Source organism: Penicillium digitatum, chromosome 1 (genome assembly GCF_016767815.1).
Source record: "Penicillium digitatum chromosome 1, complete sequence".
NCBI lineage: Eukaryota > Fungi > Ascomycota > Eurotiomycetes > Eurotiales > Aspergillaceae > Penicillium > Penicillium digitatum.
The window spans coordinates 2954838-2970668 of NC_089384.1; the positions used below are offsets into that span (position 1 = coordinate 2954838).

General features: G+C 50.1%; 8 protein-coding genes and 1 non-coding gene across 9 annotated transcripts; 8 read left to right on the plus strand and 1 right to left on the minus strand.

The window, feature by feature from the left end:
• Window positions 1-67: 67 nt before the first annotated feature.
• Pdw03_3356 (Aldehyde dehydrogenase family protein, putative) lies at window positions 68-1601 on the plus strand (the record flags this gene model as incomplete). Its single annotated transcript, XM_014676786.1, has 3 exons — window positions 68-484; window positions 544-1428; window positions 1488-1601. The coding sequence occupies 3 exons, from the start codon at window positions 68-70 to the stop codon at window positions 1599-1601; spliced, it is 1416 nt and encodes a 471-aa protein (XP_014532272.1).
• A 540-nt stretch (window positions 1602-2141) lies between these two features.
• Window positions 2142-3210, plus strand: Pdw03_3357 (RNA ligase/cyclic nucleotide phosphodiesterase; the record flags this gene model as incomplete). Its single annotated transcript, XM_014676785.1, has 3 exons — window positions 2142-2210; window positions 2275-2518; window positions 2597-3210. 3 exons carry the CDS (start codon window positions 2142-2144, stop codon window positions 3208-3210), a joined length of 927 nt encoding a protein of 308 aa, XP_014532271.1.
• A 546-nt stretch (window positions 3211-3756) lies between these two features.
• Pdw03_tRNA5 lies at window positions 3757-3828 on the plus strand. The gene has a single exon. It is a non-coding gene; the product is annotated as a tRNA-Arg (tRNA).
• Window positions 3829-5324: 1496 nt separating this feature from the next.
• On the plus strand, window positions 5325-6138 carry Pdw03_3358 (mitochondrial 54S ribosomal protein mL38; the record flags this gene model as incomplete). The annotated part of the gene is made up of 2 exons (XM_014676784.1): window positions 5325-5499; window positions 5573-6138. 2 exons carry the CDS (start codon window positions 5325-5327, stop codon window positions 6136-6138), a joined length of 741 nt encoding a protein of 246 aa, XP_014532270.1.
• Window positions 6139-6494: 356 nt separating this feature from the next.
• On the plus strand, window positions 6495-7979 carry Pdw03_3359 (Sterigmatocystin 8-O-methyltransferase; the record flags this gene model as incomplete). Its single annotated transcript, XM_066100467.1, has 4 exons — window positions 6495-6728; window positions 6822-7103; window positions 7175-7225; window positions 7290-7979. 4 exons carry the CDS (start codon window positions 6495-6497, stop codon window positions 7977-7979), a joined length of 1257 nt encoding a protein of 418 aa, XP_065955867.1.
• Window positions 7980-8357: 378 nt separating this feature from the next.
• Window positions 8358-9323, plus strand: Pdw03_3360 (Rad4 transglutaminase-like domain family protein; the record flags this gene model as incomplete). The annotated part of the gene is made up of 2 exons (XM_066100468.1): window positions 8358-8486; window positions 8538-9323. The coding sequence occupies 2 exons, from the start codon at window positions 8358-8360 to the stop codon at window positions 9321-9323; spliced, it is 915 nt and encodes a 304-aa protein (XP_065955868.1).
• Window positions 9324-9630: 307 nt separating this feature from the next.
• Pdw03_3361 (uncharacterized protein) lies at window positions 9631-11016 on the minus strand (the record flags this gene model as incomplete). Its single annotated transcript, XM_066100469.1, has 3 exons — window positions 9631-10027; window positions 10228-10742; window positions 10804-11016. The coding sequence occupies 3 exons, from the start codon at window positions 11014-11016 to the stop codon at window positions 9631-9633; spliced, it is 1125 nt and encodes a 374-aa protein (XP_065955869.1).
• Window positions 11017-11332: 316 nt separating this feature from the next.
• On the plus strand, window positions 11333-14099 carry Pdw03_3362 (nonribosomal peptide synthetase TdiA; the record flags this gene model as incomplete). Its single annotated transcript, XM_066100470.1, has 2 exons — window positions 11333-13996; window positions 14049-14099. 2 exons carry the CDS (start codon window positions 11333-11335, stop codon window positions 14097-14099), a joined length of 2715 nt encoding a protein of 904 aa, XP_065955870.1.
• A 745-nt stretch (window positions 14100-14844) lies between these two features.
• Window positions 14845-15333, plus strand: Pdw03_3363 (Dimeric alpha-beta barrel; the record flags this gene model as incomplete). Its single annotated transcript, XM_014676779.2, has 3 exons — window positions 14845-14910; window positions 14997-15107; window positions 15178-15333. The coding sequence occupies 3 exons, from the start codon at window positions 14845-14847 to the stop codon at window positions 15331-15333; spliced, it is 333 nt and encodes a 110-aa protein (XP_014532265.2).
• Window positions 15334-15831: the final 498 nt, after the last annotated feature.

The window sequence follows — 15831 nt, forward strand, 5'->3', positions numbered from 1 at the left end:
CCTCCCCAACATCTTCTCCAATTCCTTTCTTCTTTTTGTATAAGTTGAATCATAAAAACCTTGCATTATGTCGCTGGAAACTATTACAACCATCTCCCCTGTCACCAATGAGCCTGTTGTAACCCGCACCGGTGTCTCGCCGGATGAGTTGAAACAGATTACGGTGGCCGCCCAAGCAGCTTTCAGGCTATTCTCACAGTCCACAACATTGGAACAGAGACAGAAAATCGTGGAAAGTGCTCTTGATGTTTTGGAGAAAAAGAAGGATGAATTGGCACGTGAAGTTACTGAGCAGATGGGCCGGCCCATCGCCTATACAGGTGCCGAAGTCGCGACCGCCATCAAGCGTAGTCGTTACTTGATCCGCATTAGTAGCTCCGTGCTAGGCGAGCAAGGAGTTGTGCCTGGAGAAGAGGAAAAGGGATTTAGACGGTACATCAAGCGTTCGCCTGTCGGTGTGGTGCTGATCATCTTCCCATGGAACGTGAGTCCAATTTGTCAAGATGTTGGTATACTTGCAGACGCTGATAAGTCGATACATAGTACCCTTACCTCACCCTTGTCAACAGCTTGATTCCCGCCATTCTCGCTGGAAACGCTGTAATTCTCAAGCCCTCTCCCCAGACTCCAACAATCGTTGAGCAATTTGCCTCTGCTTTTGCTGCGGCCGGTCTTCCCGAAAATGTGCTTCAATTCTTCCACTGCGGATCTTTCACATTCATTGAGACCTTGATACGCTCCCCGCTAGTGAATCATATCTGTTTCACGGGCTCCGAAGCTGGTGGCCTTGCAGTGCAAAAGGCAGCCTCCGATCGGATTGTGAATGTTGGTCTAGAACTTGGCGGTAAGGACCCGGCTTACGTGCGAGATGATGTAGATCTCGCCTGGGCCGCTGAAGAAGTCGTGGATGGCGCTATATTCAACAGTGGACAGAGCTGCTGCGCGATCGAGCGTGTCTATGTCCATGCGAAGGTCCACGATGGTTTCATTACTGAGGTGAAAAAGGTCTTGAGCAATTACCGTGTTGGCGAGCCTTCTGACCCCAAGACCCAAATTGGACCTGTTGTATCTAAGCGTGCAAAGGAGGCCATCATCGCGCAAATCGAAGACGCTGTGCAGAAGGGTGCGAAGAACGAAACCCCTGCCAATCAGAACTTTGAGAACTTCCCTTCAAATGGAAATTACGTCAAGCCTACCCTGCTGACCGGCGTTAATCATGATATGGCCGTGATGAGGGATGAAACCTTTGGGCCTGTGATTCCCGTAATGAAGGTCTCGGGTGACGACGAGGCCGTTCGTCTGATGAACGATAGCGATTTCGGCCTTACTGCCAGTATTTGGAGCAAGGATGTTACTGCGGCCGAGAAGCTGGTTGAGCGGGTTGAGGCTGGCACCGTTTTTGTCAACCGATCTGACTACCCCAGCCCTGTAAGTCCTGTTCCTTCCATCTACTATTGTCGCCTTTCACTAACCGAAGTATCTTGTAGGACCTCGCCTGGACAGGCTGGAAGAACTCTGGCCGCGGTGTTACCCTAAGTCGATTCGGGTTCGAGCAGTTTGTCAAACTGAAGAGCCACCACATCAAGGATTACCCCAAATAGACATGTGCATGTGAAATACGTTAGATTTTGCCAGCTAGCGGAATGGTTTTTGTTATATATCACCACTTTAAAGTCATGAGTATGACATGAGCTTAGACGACCGGATGTCATCATGTGCCAGGTGGCGTTCTAATTCTCTTGTATGTTGTATATCAGTGATCTTACTCCGATCCTTAAATCTACGGAAAGTCCGCTATTCTCTGTAGCCCATTTCAAGCTGATTCTATAAAATAGTTCAGGGGTGCTCAGGTCCTTTCGGCATGAAAAGCACCAGCCTCAAAAATCCAATCACAGTTGCACCTCGGAACCAAATGCTATCATTCAATGCTTCGATTTATTAACCCGTCGCCTCGGGCTCGATGTTCTCCTCCTTGTCTTAAACAGGCAAATTTTGCCTTTTGCCGGCTATTTTAGCCTGTTTGATTCTTGAATGAGATGTGTATTTTTAGCCTCCCGACTGCCAAGGTTGTAGTTGACTCACTCCCCACCCCCTGATATCAACCTTTTAATACAAATCGATCAACTTTCCACGTCTTCGTCATGATTCCAATCCCAGTATCAGAGGACAACTCCTTCCAGTCCTTAATTGCGGAGGCAAACGACGATTCGGTGGGTGGATGCTCGAATTGTGATATATTATCAGCAGCTTAACCATCTTTTGCTCGAATGATAGGCGAAACTACAATCTCGATACGAGAACCACCGAGTGGCTCGCAATAGCCAGCAAAGCGCGAAGATCCTAGCCGACAGCTTTCCTGGCTGGTCCCTTGACGAGATTCTGAAGCGACTTGATGGCCCTGAAAAGGAAGATGGGTTTGTCGATCCTCGAAATTGTCTTGTCATTTGGGCCAGACCCTCGCCTCAAGTTCGCGACCTCATCTGCTTTATTCAAAATGAGTTAAAGAGCATTTCTCCTTGTAAGTTCACCAGAATGAAATTCTCTGATGAGGAACTTCCCATGTAGCTATCTATGTCATTAACATGAGTGGCCGTAGCGCTCTGGCTAATGCCGCCTGAAAACCTTCACATTACTGTCTTGGAAGCTGCTCATTCCCTGACAGAACAACAAATCGAGGAACTTGTCCAGATCCTCCTGTCATCAAAGGATGTCACCACGGCAGATATTGCAGGATACCCACGCAGTCACCCTACACGTCTTATCAAGCCAATGGTAAGCTTTGATTCCGCCGCACTAGCGCTCAGCTTTGTTCCGGCTGCTGGTGAGTGCCTAGAAGCGCAATCCAGTAGCGATAATGAGCACTACACATACCACCATCTTCGCCGAGATATCTTTGATATGGTGCGACAAACCAAGGTCCCTGTTGCTTCGCGTTACATTGTTCCCTCGGCACATCTCACCATTGCAAGGTTCATATCCCAGGACGGGTTTCTGGTCAGCGAATCAGATGGCGCAGAGAAGATCGATCCTTCGCGTGTTCAACTGTTGATTGATAAAATTGGGGAAATTAATCAGAAGTTGGAAGATGAGTACTGGCCCAAAGAGGGTGCCATCGGGAAGGGGGGGGAATGGATTGTTGGGCAAGAGGGCCTAGTCATTCGGAGAGGCCGTCTCTGGTATGGAGGCGGCGAGTATGTGCCGCTTGACTAGATGTTTGTTTGAAGCAGATCAAGATCTATTCTCCTAGTTCTAGAAGGGGTTTGCATGTTGACTCTGGGCGCGCCGACGCTACTGTCCTTAACCAGACCTTCCCCTGCGCGAGTCGTTCTAACGCTTGCCAGGTTTTGCATCCAGTGTAGGAATTATCACCTAATGCATAGATGGTTTAAAAAAATTAGACTCAGATCAAAATTGTTTGGCGACATATGGACATCATCGTAGAGTTGTATGCTTCCTCAAAGCCACCACTCTCCCTATCTAACAGATTCGTGATCGAGAGCCTGAGGCACCCAGCATGGCCAGATTATGGAAGTCACATGATGCCACGATTCCTCGAAATTGAAGCAAAAGAACCAATGCAAACGCTATTTTTGGTGACATGCTCCAATGGCGGGTTAAGATTGATGGAAAAAGGGCCGACCCACGCCTACTGAAGTCAAATCATTGACCATAGCGGTCGTCAGATTGCAGGTGGAATTGTCCTATTTCAGGCTTTTGCTTCTAGCGCACAAACAAAATCTCCTTTCCAATAAGTAAGGCCGGCTGGCCCAATGGCAAGGCGCTTGACTACGAATCAAGAGATTGCAGGTTCGATCCCTGCGTCGGTCAATCTTTTTTGTTCAGTGCAAGTCTACCCGAGCAAGAACCCGAGTAGAAACTACTGAAACGCCAGTCTCTTGGCTGATTTTAAAAAGTGATGGTGATATTCTTATGATGAACGAAGCGGACTGCCCTTAACCACGAGAGATTAAAAATCCGTTGAATCTTGGTCAAAAAAGGCTAGGAGATCAAATGCCGATATATTTCACTCTCTTTGGAACTGCAAGTCTGTTCCGTTCGCTCGTCGCTGCCAAATTTGTTCTTGGTGACAGGGTAGCAGTGTGGAATGTAGGCTGTTTTTGTTTCGTACTGATATATGGTATGCTAAATTTCAAGGGAACTAGCAAGTATCGTCATGATGAATGGTATTCGATTTCCGGAATGGCGAGCTTGTGCTTGGATCAATGCTTCTAGCCATTCTTATGCTGTGTATTTCAAGCTAAGTCGATACTATTCATGCTACACTCCTTGATCTTCCCTAAGACCTTCAATTTGCTAAGAGTGCATAAGAAACCCTTTACCTTCTTATACTCTACGGGGTAGTTGCTAGTTATGGAAATTGACAAGTCACGGTTATGTAAGAGCACTGGAACGGGTTGTGGGCAGGAAGCACTATCGAATGTGACGGAGTACATTGACCATTTAGGTTTTTATATTATCTCTGTTTATACAAGCAATCTGTTCGAATCAATGGCCTTGTTACACGACTATCTTGTCAAATCATCAAATGCAATTCATGGCCGAAAATTGGCTTCCGCACAGCCCAACCTCGGGCCCGGGGCCCGGGCCTAAAAGCCTCCCACGGGGCAGGCCAGGGGTCGAACCTTCAGGCCCAAGTGTGACCTTCGGCCCATCATGGGCCCTTATTAGGCCCCTACTAAGCCCACGATTCAATCAGTGCTTTAGGGTCCTTTGTTATAACGTTCTTTGTACTTCTATGAGTACGGGGGTTATTATAACAACTACATTTCTATGAAGGGATTCGGAAGCCCTATAGAGCTATAATCGTGACAGATGCGATCCTAGGGAGTATCTAATACCGATTGGTTTCTGTCAAATTACTAAGAATAGTATAAAATCACCTTTAAATAACCTTGAAGCTGTACCAGTTGTATCAATTTGAAACTGTATAGAGACCACAGCCCCTTTTAGTGAACAAAGAAAATACAGTAGCAAAAGTAGCAAAGCACTCAACCAGGAGAATCTAATCTATTCGTTATCTTTCTATGATTTGTACTTTGATTCTATTTGTTGTATGCTTTGTCCCCCGGGCAAGCGACCCAACCGCTAGCCAGTCAGACCGACAATGATCAAACCACATTCTTCCGTCTGGCCATGGATTGTTGGCAAAGCGTTTGGCGACTGAGAAAGGGGCCAGCTGTCTCTACTTAAACGAATCCCCCCCCCCCCCACCTTACCACGTCAGGTCATTTATTCTCTCTTCCTCCTGCGTCTTGGTGTTCAATTAATCCGTTAATCCCTCTCTGACTATTACTTCAACCGGAATGCGTCTGGCTCTTGCTCTCTTCGCGATTGCAGCGGCTATCACTGCAGCATCTGCTAGCACGGTCCCCCCCGAACTGGCAGTCATCGGCGAGCCACCCACCGTTTTGAATGTGACATATTCTGTAGGATCATCCGAAGTCAGCTTCAAGCCGGGTGATTTCCTCAATACAACCGGTATGCAAGAAAAGCCTCCGAGGTTCCTCCAAGGTATAAATATTCAAGTTGACTAGAAGTTTCCAAACTCCAGTCTCCAAGAATGCACCCAAGCCGCACCTGCAGGAGTTGGGGTCGAGTAGAACCAGTCGCTACCTTCTGCTGATGGTTGATCCCGACTGGAATCAAACTACTCCTCCATCGGTAATTGTGCACACCGTTGTCGCCAACCTGACCAGAAGTATCAACAGCAGTAGCAAGGAGAACGTTATCGCGACATATGTTGCTCCCCAGCCCAAGTCCGGAACACACAATTACACTTTGTTCCTCTTCAATCAACCCTCCAACTTTAATATGCCCGTCTACTACGAATCATTCATGGAGACGACCGATCAAACCCCAATCAACCGATTGAACCTGCCCCTAGAGAGTTTCATCAACCAGACGGGACTGGGAACACCGGTTGCAGCCAATTACTTTCGTGTTATGGCGAGAAACGGCACAAGCACTGGCACTATTAGCACTGGTGCCACCACTGGCACCATCACCACTGGCACCACCACCAGTAGCGCCTTTAGTGGGGCAGCCATCAAGATAGTGGCCAGCCATTATCTGGCGGGTGCACTGGCCCTAGTGGGAGCAGCAGTTCTTACTATTTAAGTCCGTTTATGCTTGTCATCGAACAAAATGTACAGTACAGCTAATTGAATGTCACCTGTAGGCCCCCCCGCACGGAGTACCGGAGTCGTGGTTACATTCGGTCATTTGCACTAAACCAGCTAGTCCAGCGTAGTCCCACATAGGGCTTACAATCCATGCTTAGCCTAGATTGGGAAAATTAAACAAGACTTCAGTGCCTCCCATTGGTACTCGGGATGAGATGCAGTGCAAGAAATACCGTACGTTAGCCCCAAATCCCTTGAACGTAGCCTGTTGGCATTTTTGCCTTTCGTCTATTATCTCTCTCAATGGCTGTTGATTGTCTTGACCACCTGAAGCCCACAGCTGAGTAGATAATGGTCTCATCGCGGATTGAGTCTCTGGCAAGCGTCATTGCCGAATCGGCCCACGAGCTCCGCACTTTGCTAGCGGAACATAGCCTTGAGGAGCCTTCTTTCGCTGCGGACTGCCCAATCTCGATAGCCCTACCACCAGCAGTAGATGCCGCGCGAAATGCTCTTCTGCATGCAGCGTGCGAGATCCAGGATCTTCTTCTCGACCCGGCGGATCTCTTGCGAACATATGCTACGGTCAGTCAACCGAGTCCTTTTTCCCTCTCTGCGTTTTGGGGGGGAACAAGATACCCTGGTCTCCAAACATCTAACCAGACATTCTACCAACAGCATGCCCATCTAGTGTCGTTGCATTTCATCCAACAGTTCAACGTCGCTCAGCTTGTGCCCACTAGCGGTGGGGCCATCACCTTCGCGGCTCTTGCCGATCAATGTGGGCTACCCGAGGCGGACGTATGCCGTCTCCTCCGCCACGCAATGACCATCCGAATATTCGATGAACCTCGCGACAATGAGGTGGTGCACACGCGAGCCAGCATGCTCCTCCGCGAAGAAGGCATCCATGGCTGGATTGGATCAACCTGCGAGAATGCCTGGCCTGGTGCAACTAAGGTTAGTGCTCCTTCCTAACCCATTACAATCTTTATCATCTCTCTAAAAAAAAAAACCACATCTCAACATAGACAATGGAATCATTGAAACGTTTTCCCGGCTCCTCAGATCCCACTCAATCGGTGAGTTCTCGCCCTACCACCCCCACCCAACGGCCCCCTTTTAATGACTGGAGCCAATGAATAGGGCTTCGCTCTTGCCAACAACAATCTCACTCTCTACGCCGCCCTCGCCCAATGCCCCCAACGAGCGGCAACATTCGCTGCCAGCAAACGAGGTTACACCTCCGGTCCTGCTTTCCACCCTACCGCCTTCCTTGACGCCTATCGCCCGACCCTGACTGGCCTCTCCCCGGGTTCCCTCTTCGTTGACGTGGGCGGAGCACACGGATCATGCTCCATTGCCACTGCTGCAACCTATCCGCACCTCCGCTATGTCGTTCAAGATCTCCCTGACGTCATCGCACGCGCCCCACATGACCAGTGCCCGGACCGAAGCGTGAAGTTCCAGGCGCATGACTTTTTCACTCCACAGCCGCTCCGCGAGGTTGCCGTATTCTATCTCAGACACGTCTTGCATAACTGGGGGGACGTGCATGCAATTAAAATTCTTCAAGGGTTAGTACCAGGGATGCGTCGGGGGACGCGCGTGCTGATTCATGAGCATGTTTTGGAGCGCCAGAAGCAGCCGATGTGGAGGCGGAGGTTAGAGAGTGCGATGAATTTGAATATGTTGATATTGTTGAATGCACAGGAAAGGGATGAGGTGATGTGGCGGACTTTGCTACAATGTGCGGATGCGCGGTTCACTTGGGTTGGGGTGCGGAGGCCGGCGGGGAGTTCGTTGGCGGTGGTGGAGGCGATCTGGGAGGGGTAACATGAGTGGGGCCTCGTCAGAAGGGGCAAAGGGGGCCAATTTCAATCCTTTTCTTCTCGTTCTATCTCTGAAAGGACGGCCGCTAGTGGTAAGCTGTGAGACTAGATGGCCGTGGGGAGCCCGTTTGGGCTACGATGGGCCCAGTGAAGCGTAGTCCAGGTGACTGTGCAGTGTGGCCAGAGCGGGTAGACGGGGCTTATCAGCTTAAGCCTTGCAGACCAGTCCTCACTAGTGAAGATCTCAGGTCCTGCAATTTATAAAAAGGGGAGGAGGGGGAGGTTTCTTTGTTTCCCACCTTTGATAATGGATCGTGTAGACTTTTTGGGGTATGCACAGTGAATTCCTTCAAAGATCAGTGATCCCCTCTTTCATCCCAAGATGGCAGATCCTGCAACCCCAGGTTGGTACCAATCCAACGTAACAACCATCGACCCTGAGGCCCGATCGCTTCTGGAAGAATACAGTGGGTTTCAATCCGATGAGGTCCTGCCCCATGTTCTGGCGCTAGTAAGTTCGCCCCCTGCGGGTGTAGAAGCGCCCATGATCCCGTTCAGTTAGGTTGGAACAATGCAATCTATGATTCTGCAACAGACTAACGCACTAGAAACCCCCAATCAGCGAGATGAGGCATTCAAAATCTTCCCGTACCCCTGCATCGGGCAAATGCGGTTTTTGAGCTGTCACCTCGCGCGCCTTCCGTTCTATCCGCGGGTGCTCGCTCGCCTCCAGGCCCACGCCTCAGCAGGATTCCTCGATGCAGGATGTTGCGTCGGCCAGGAGCTCCGCTACATGGTACATCGTGCCAACATCCCGGCTCGGAACCTGTATGGGTTTGATCTAGAATCCGGGTTTTTTGATCTCGGATACAAACTTTTCCGCGATGATGCTACGAAATTCCCAGCGACTCTGCTGCCAGCGGATCTGGGGACGAAGGATGCTGAATGGGAAACCTCACCGGTTGTAGATACTATGCGGGGGAAAATTGATGTCGTGTGGGCGGGCTCATTGCTGCATTTCTGGGATCATGAGGGCCAGGTGCAGTCACTCCTTCGGTTGATTGGGTTGTGTCGTGAGGGAGAGGGAGTAATTCTCTGTGGCAGACAAATGGGAAGTGTATTGGCTGGGGAGTATGAGATGACCGGCTTACTGGAGACGCATCACTATCGGCATAATGTTGAGAGCCTGAAGGGTCTGTGGTTTGATATTCAGCAGAGGACAGGACAAAAGTGGGACATCGAGGGGAGTTTGGAGGTTGGCGAGACGACGACCAAGATGCAGGGAATGAGTTTTGTAGACTCGAATGCTAGAGTCATCTGGTGGTGTGCCACCAGATTGTCTGGGTGAAATTTTCTTCCACTGCCAGCTCAAGTGCAAAAATAAAAAAAAAATCAATCAATCTGCTGTGGACACCATATGATCTTGTTTTGAAAACTGAATACCTTAAAATTGCTGGATAACCTAAACAGGCATGGATGCCGACGTTTCACTGTTGCATCATGCAATGTATAAACTTCAATTACTGCAGGTCAATTGAGCATTATAAGGGGGAGGGGGGGAATTGGGAACCAGTTGATCATCAGTGTGTACTCCGTACAACATGCAACGTAGTTAACATAGTTGAATGACAGACATTGCCGGAAACGAATTTTTTTTAGCGAATTTCCACATCCATTTTAACCACGATCCCCTTCATTTCCATGGATCCCTGCGACTTAATATCCGAAGTGCAGTTGGCACTAGATTGGCCGACTTGCACCAATTCCGTACTGCTTGATGATTCCCCCAGCCGAGCTCGGGCCCAGCGCAAGGACGGTCTGGATGAATGGCTGCATGAGCTCAGACCGGTGGTGGACTGATTCTTAGTGTGGGAATCTCGTACAGCCTTGCGTATGCGAGAGAAAATAGGGACGGCAGTCGCGCAAATAATGGCTATGTTGAGTTGAATTACATCCAGTAGTTCAAAGGGAGCGGCGGCGTAAGTGAAGTCGGAGTGCAGATCTGTGGCAAGGTAGAGCACTATGACGCGAGCCACGGCCGACACGACAGCGCTGGGATGGGTTAGTCGTGCGTAGTAAATTTTTTTTTGGGGGGTGGGGAGTGGAAAGAACCCCCCTTAAGCCCCCATGTTTCCATGTTTAGAATTATGGATTCAAGCTCGTAGGACGGAAATTCCTTGGATTATTCATGATATCTGTGTTTTTCACGGGAAAATGGGAAACAGGGAGGCCGGGAGTGGGGTGAAACGTACAGTAACCCCACAGAGAAAACAATCATTAACGCTGCCTTGCGGGCGAGCGGCATTTGCAGAGTGGCAATGGTAGTAATCGGAAGGACCAGAATGACCACATCGGACACCAGATCCAGGATCAGCGGGAGACCGTCTGCATTAGTGGTATTGCGGCAGATGCCATGCATAGTAGATTGGGGGTTGAAACGTTCCCAGTAATAGTTGATGGGGACGCAGGAGAACATGTAGGAAATAGTGGAGCCAATGGCCCAGAGGACGATGTATACCACGTTGACCCACCAGAAGATCTTCAACCACATCTGCTGGACGATGAACAATCGGCGATACCAGAGTAGGAGAGCGATCTTCGTGGCCAGCATGGAAGGTCCATTGAACGTGGCCGTCAGCCAGACACACATAAAAATTTTCTTGAGAGCCTGCCCCGAAGCATCCGAGGCTTCCACTCGGAATAAATGGTATCCCAGGCCATAATGCACGGCCACAATGGTGGCTACCGAAACCACGCTGGCAAACAGCTGAATCGATCAGTCAGAAAAGGACAGAGGGAGAATTGTCATGCACGAATATGGAACATACTACAGCGACAACCAGCCAATAATCCTCTGCCATCGGACGCTTCTCGATACGCCATTGAGCCCAAATACGCAGCACGACGCCAAGATTACCGAGCACCAGCATTGTGATGCTTAGTCCTAACACGACGGCCTTGAGGGACTGGGACCACTCCGCCTTCTCGGACGCCGTGAGGGAGTATAAGAAAGCGGAACTAGAGGTCATCGTTTTCGACATGTTGAAGGTAATCGTGGAAAGACTCTTGAAGAAAGACAATAGGCGAGATCAGACAATAATAAATACCCCCTTTGCCTAACCGGCGTCAAAGCAGGTGATGATGGCAGGGATGCCATGTTGCATGGCCGTGACCCCAAGGGGGTGGGGGCAGAATTAGTGAAGCCTCCCATGGAGGATGGGGTAAGAAACGAAAAGACTTGGTTCAGTCAGCACTGGAAATGGGAGAAGAGGGGGAGAAAAAAAAAAACTATTTCAGTCAGCGTGAGATTTGATCGTTCTTGTTTCTTCAAGACCTTTTTTTTCTTTCTTTTTGGCCATGTTCCAATCCAGAGTTGCTTCTCCTTTCAATTTTACCAATCCAGGGCCAGGAAAAGACCGGAAAATCATCAAAACTGAACCCCCATTAACCAGTGTGTTAGAGCTTCTTCAGAGAGCAGCAGCAACCTCAGCTGGGATCACATTCTACAATGCACATGATTCTGGAAAAAGCAACCCAAAGCGTATATCTTACCAAGAGCTGCTCGACCAGTCTCGGCGTGATGCAGCATGGCTGCAGAACTCCGTCCTAGATTTACAGCGGGAGACTGTTATTTTGCTACACTTTGACACGCACGAGGAGAATATCCGCTGGTTTTGGGCTACGACGGCAGCGGGCTATGTTCCCTGTATTGTGCCAAAATTTGCCGTCTCTAGTGACAGGCGTATTGCCCAAGCAGAGCATATCCTGCGGTTGCTCAACTCCCCAGTTATCCTCACCAACGACCGTATGGCATGCGCCTTCAATGGCGTAGAGACTCCTAGTCTGTATCGCGTGGACGATCTCATACCGATTTCCACATTCTCTAGTCCTAGTCTTGCGCCAGTGGTGCAAAATCAACGCGACGATGACCTTGGAGCTCTGATGCTCACTTCTGGTAGCACTGGGTTCTCCAAGGCCGTGTGTCTGCGACAACCCCAGATGCTGGCAGCGGTAGCTGGCAAGGCGTATCACTGTCGGGCCACGTCGGAGGATGTGTTTCTAAGCTGGATTTCATTAGACCATGTGGTCAATCTGGTCGAGATGCACCTGCATGCCATGTTCCTCGGAGCAGAACAAATCCAGGTAGCCACGGAACGGGTACTGACAGACCCCCGCCTATTCCTTGACTTGATCGACCGGCATCGAGTATCCCTCAGCTTTGCTCCAAATTTCTTCCTCACTCTACTCCGTGAACGGGTGTCCCATCCAGACTTTGAAAGAGAACCCCCGGTCTGGGATCTATCGTGCTTGCGTTGCGTCTTCTCCGGCGGGGAGCCCACCGTACGGCAGACAGCAGTGGATCTCATGCGCTCACTGCAACACCACGGGGCTCGACCATTTATCTGCGCTGGCTACGGATTGACCGAGTCGTGCGCCGGTATAGTCTGGGATATTGTCGACCACACGCTGGAGAGCCTGGACGGTGCTTCTGGCGAATTCCTCGCCTGTGGCCTGCCCATTCCCGGAGTGCAGATGCGCGTTGTGCATGAGACAAATGGAATGAAGCCGGCTGCTGTGGGTGAAGAGGGTATGCTGGAATTGCGTGGTACTGTCATGTTCGATCGGTATTATCGTGACCCTGCAGCCACGCGTGCAGCATTTACGGCCGATGGCTGGTTCATCACCGGTGACAATGCCTATATAGACGAGCATGGTCGGCTGTACATCACTGGACGGACCAAGGATACCTTGCTCATTAACGGGCTCACCATCTTTGCCGTAGAGGTCGAACACAGCCTCGAGCAAGCACGTATTCCGGGCCTCACGCCAAGCTATACGCTGGTCTTCGCCCACCGGCCTCCTGGCGCATTCACGGAGTCGTATTGTGTCGTGTACCTTGCCAGCTATGACCCAGATGACGACGAAACCAGAGCCCAGACCACCGACGCCATCGAGCGTATTGCGAGTTTAGTAGTGCATGTCAAGCCCGCCGCAGTCCTTCCTATCCCTCGTCACTACTTCGAAAAGACCTCCCTAGGCAAGTTATCTCGCGCCCATTTCCGGCGTCTCTTCGAGAACGGCACACTCGAGACCGAGCGAGCCTTCCATATGGCTCACCTGCGAGCTTATCGCCAGGTTCACCGACAGCCGCCACGCTCGCCGACTGAGCAAACCATCCTAGATCTCGTCTGCACGCACCTCTCCACCGACCCAAACGACGTCAGCGTCACAACCAATTTATTCCAACTCGGCCTCTCCTCCCTTGATTTCTACACCATCACCCAGGACTTGCACCGGATCTTCCACGCCCATCTCACCCTCCCAGACCTACTCTCCGACCCCACCATCTCTGGCCTCGCCCACCAGATCTCCATCTCCACTGGCATCACCACAAGAACCGCAGAATACGATCCCGTGATCCCCCTTCAGCCACACGGCTCCACGGTTCCGCTCTGGCTAGTCCACCCTGCGTCAGGAAACGTCCTCATCTTCACTGCCCTCGCGCGTGCCTTTCACGACCGCCCTATCTACGCCTTCCGTGCCCGCGGCACTCGACCTGGCGAGCCCCTCTTCACCAGCATGAACGAAATGGCTGATCTCTACACTACTGCCCTCCTACGCACCCAGCCCCAGGGCCCGTATGCCATCGCAGGGTATTCGCTCGGGAGCAGTGTTGCTTTTGAGATTGCGAAGAGGCTGGAGTCATCCGGTGCCGAAGTCCGGTTTCTGGGTGCGTTAGATGGGCCGCCTGATATCTCCCCGCTGGTGGGACATTTAACTTGGTCGGAGGCTTTGGTGATGATTGGGCATTTCTATGAATTGATCTCGGAGAAGAGGTCTCTAGAGCTTATGCCGGAATTGAGAGTCAAGGAGGCCGAGATGGCGCTGAATGTTATTCTTGGCGAAGCAGATCAACGGAGAGTCCAGGTTTTGGGGTTGGATAAGAGAGAGTTGACGCAGGTGACGGAGGTTACGGCTGGATTTTGCCGGGCAGCGGGAGGATACGTGCCCCGTGGGAAGGTGGGGGCTGTGGTTGATGTTTTTGTCGTCGAGCCATTGTTGACGGTGACAGATCAAAGGCAGGTATGGGTGCGGGATTATCTGGGACAGTGGGAGGAGTTAAGTCGGTTGGGAATGGCGGTGCATCAGTGTGAGGGCCGACATGCAGATATGTTGGGGCAGGAGCATGTTAATTCTTTGGGTTTGATTTTGAGGAGGGTCTTGTCTGAAAGGGGAGTATAAATAGACTGAAGTGAAAGGTTGGTCTGATGGTTTCAGCTGCTATGATCAAGAAGATTAACTATTTTGACGGATATAGAAGGGAAATCTCATACCTTGATCTCACTGATATAGCGTTCTATGGTTTTTCAAAGCCACTCTCTGTTAGACAGCCGAATTAAACTTGTGGCCCATAATCCAAAGGATGCAAGGCCAAGCTCTTCAGTCGCATGACAGATCTGATAATTTGAAGTGCGGGACATGGGCTATTTTCGGCAGCATTCGATTTTTGGTCCACCTCATTTAACAGGCCGGGTGAATGAGACAGGGTTGATCTTGTAGAGATGACAATGACCAAAATCGAGGGGTTTAGAAATGGTTGAATTCATAGTTCGCAAGTCGTTACTCGGTAATTGAGAAGGGGGTGCCAGTGCCTTTGGACTTGTGCTCTTGTCAAGGACTCTCTCTCTATTCTTCCAACCCCGTCAACCAATATCATATCCTCTTGCATCTTCTGAAAGACACCGCCAACTAAAAAAAAAAAAAATTACTCGATCATGTGATCCAACTTGTGATCTAACCCCGCTCCCAACAACGGCCTTCCTTTTTGACTCTCTTCCAAGATTATATGTCACCTAGAAGGGCCCAGTATGTCGATTACTCATATCGTTCTTTTTCAGTTCAAGTTAGAAGTGACCGCGGAGATTGTCCAGGATGTACGTTTTGCCAAAAGATTCCAACGCAGATGGACTTGACCGCGAGCAAGAACTTCATAGTGGATGTTAACAATCACCCCCAAAAGACCTGTGAGCGTATGCTTGCTCTCAAGGACAAGTGCGTTCACCATACCTCTAAGCAGCCCTATATCAAGTCGACGTCCGGTGGGAAGGATAACTCCCCCGAAGGCATCCAAGTGAGTTTCTGTTTCTCTTGAGAGTCTGGAGGACAGAATCTTTCGAGAAAATCTGACTCACTCCGGATAGAGTGGAATGACACACGCATTTATCGTAGAGTTTGAAAGTGCTGCAGATCGAGACTATTATGTACAAAGCGATCCGTCTCATCTGGCCTTCGTCAAAACTCTTGATGGACTCGTGGAGAAAGTACAAGTCATTGACTTCACTGATGGAGTTCTCTGAACATCACAATCATAACTTCAAGTGCCCACACATCGGCTAATTGGATTGGACTTGGAGTCTTGGCTTTTATAGAATCTGGGAGAGAATCGACCGTGTGTCATACTCGATGCAAACATATACCCACAGATCAGTTTACAGTCACCTATATCCTGGTCTTTCAATCTTCCTCTCGAAAGATGCCGAACAAAACTGTAAAAAATAACGCCAGAGGGTAAATTACAAACCCTTTTAATCTCTTTAGTGGTGCTGGGAATGTCAGACTGCATTGACGGCGCCAATGCATTGAATTTTCTCTGGGCCAAGCCCCTCAGCTCAGACAAAATGGCAGGTGAAACGAGTCAACAGGACAAGAAAGACATTTTGGATAAATCCGTTCGCCCACTGTAGCTTGCTCCGAACGTATGCTGCTCCGCTGCCATAAGGGAGTGCTGTTAGGCCCGCCGACAACTAGAAAGGTTGCTAGCCCGGCCGTTTTATGAAACTTGCAAAGTGGGGTTC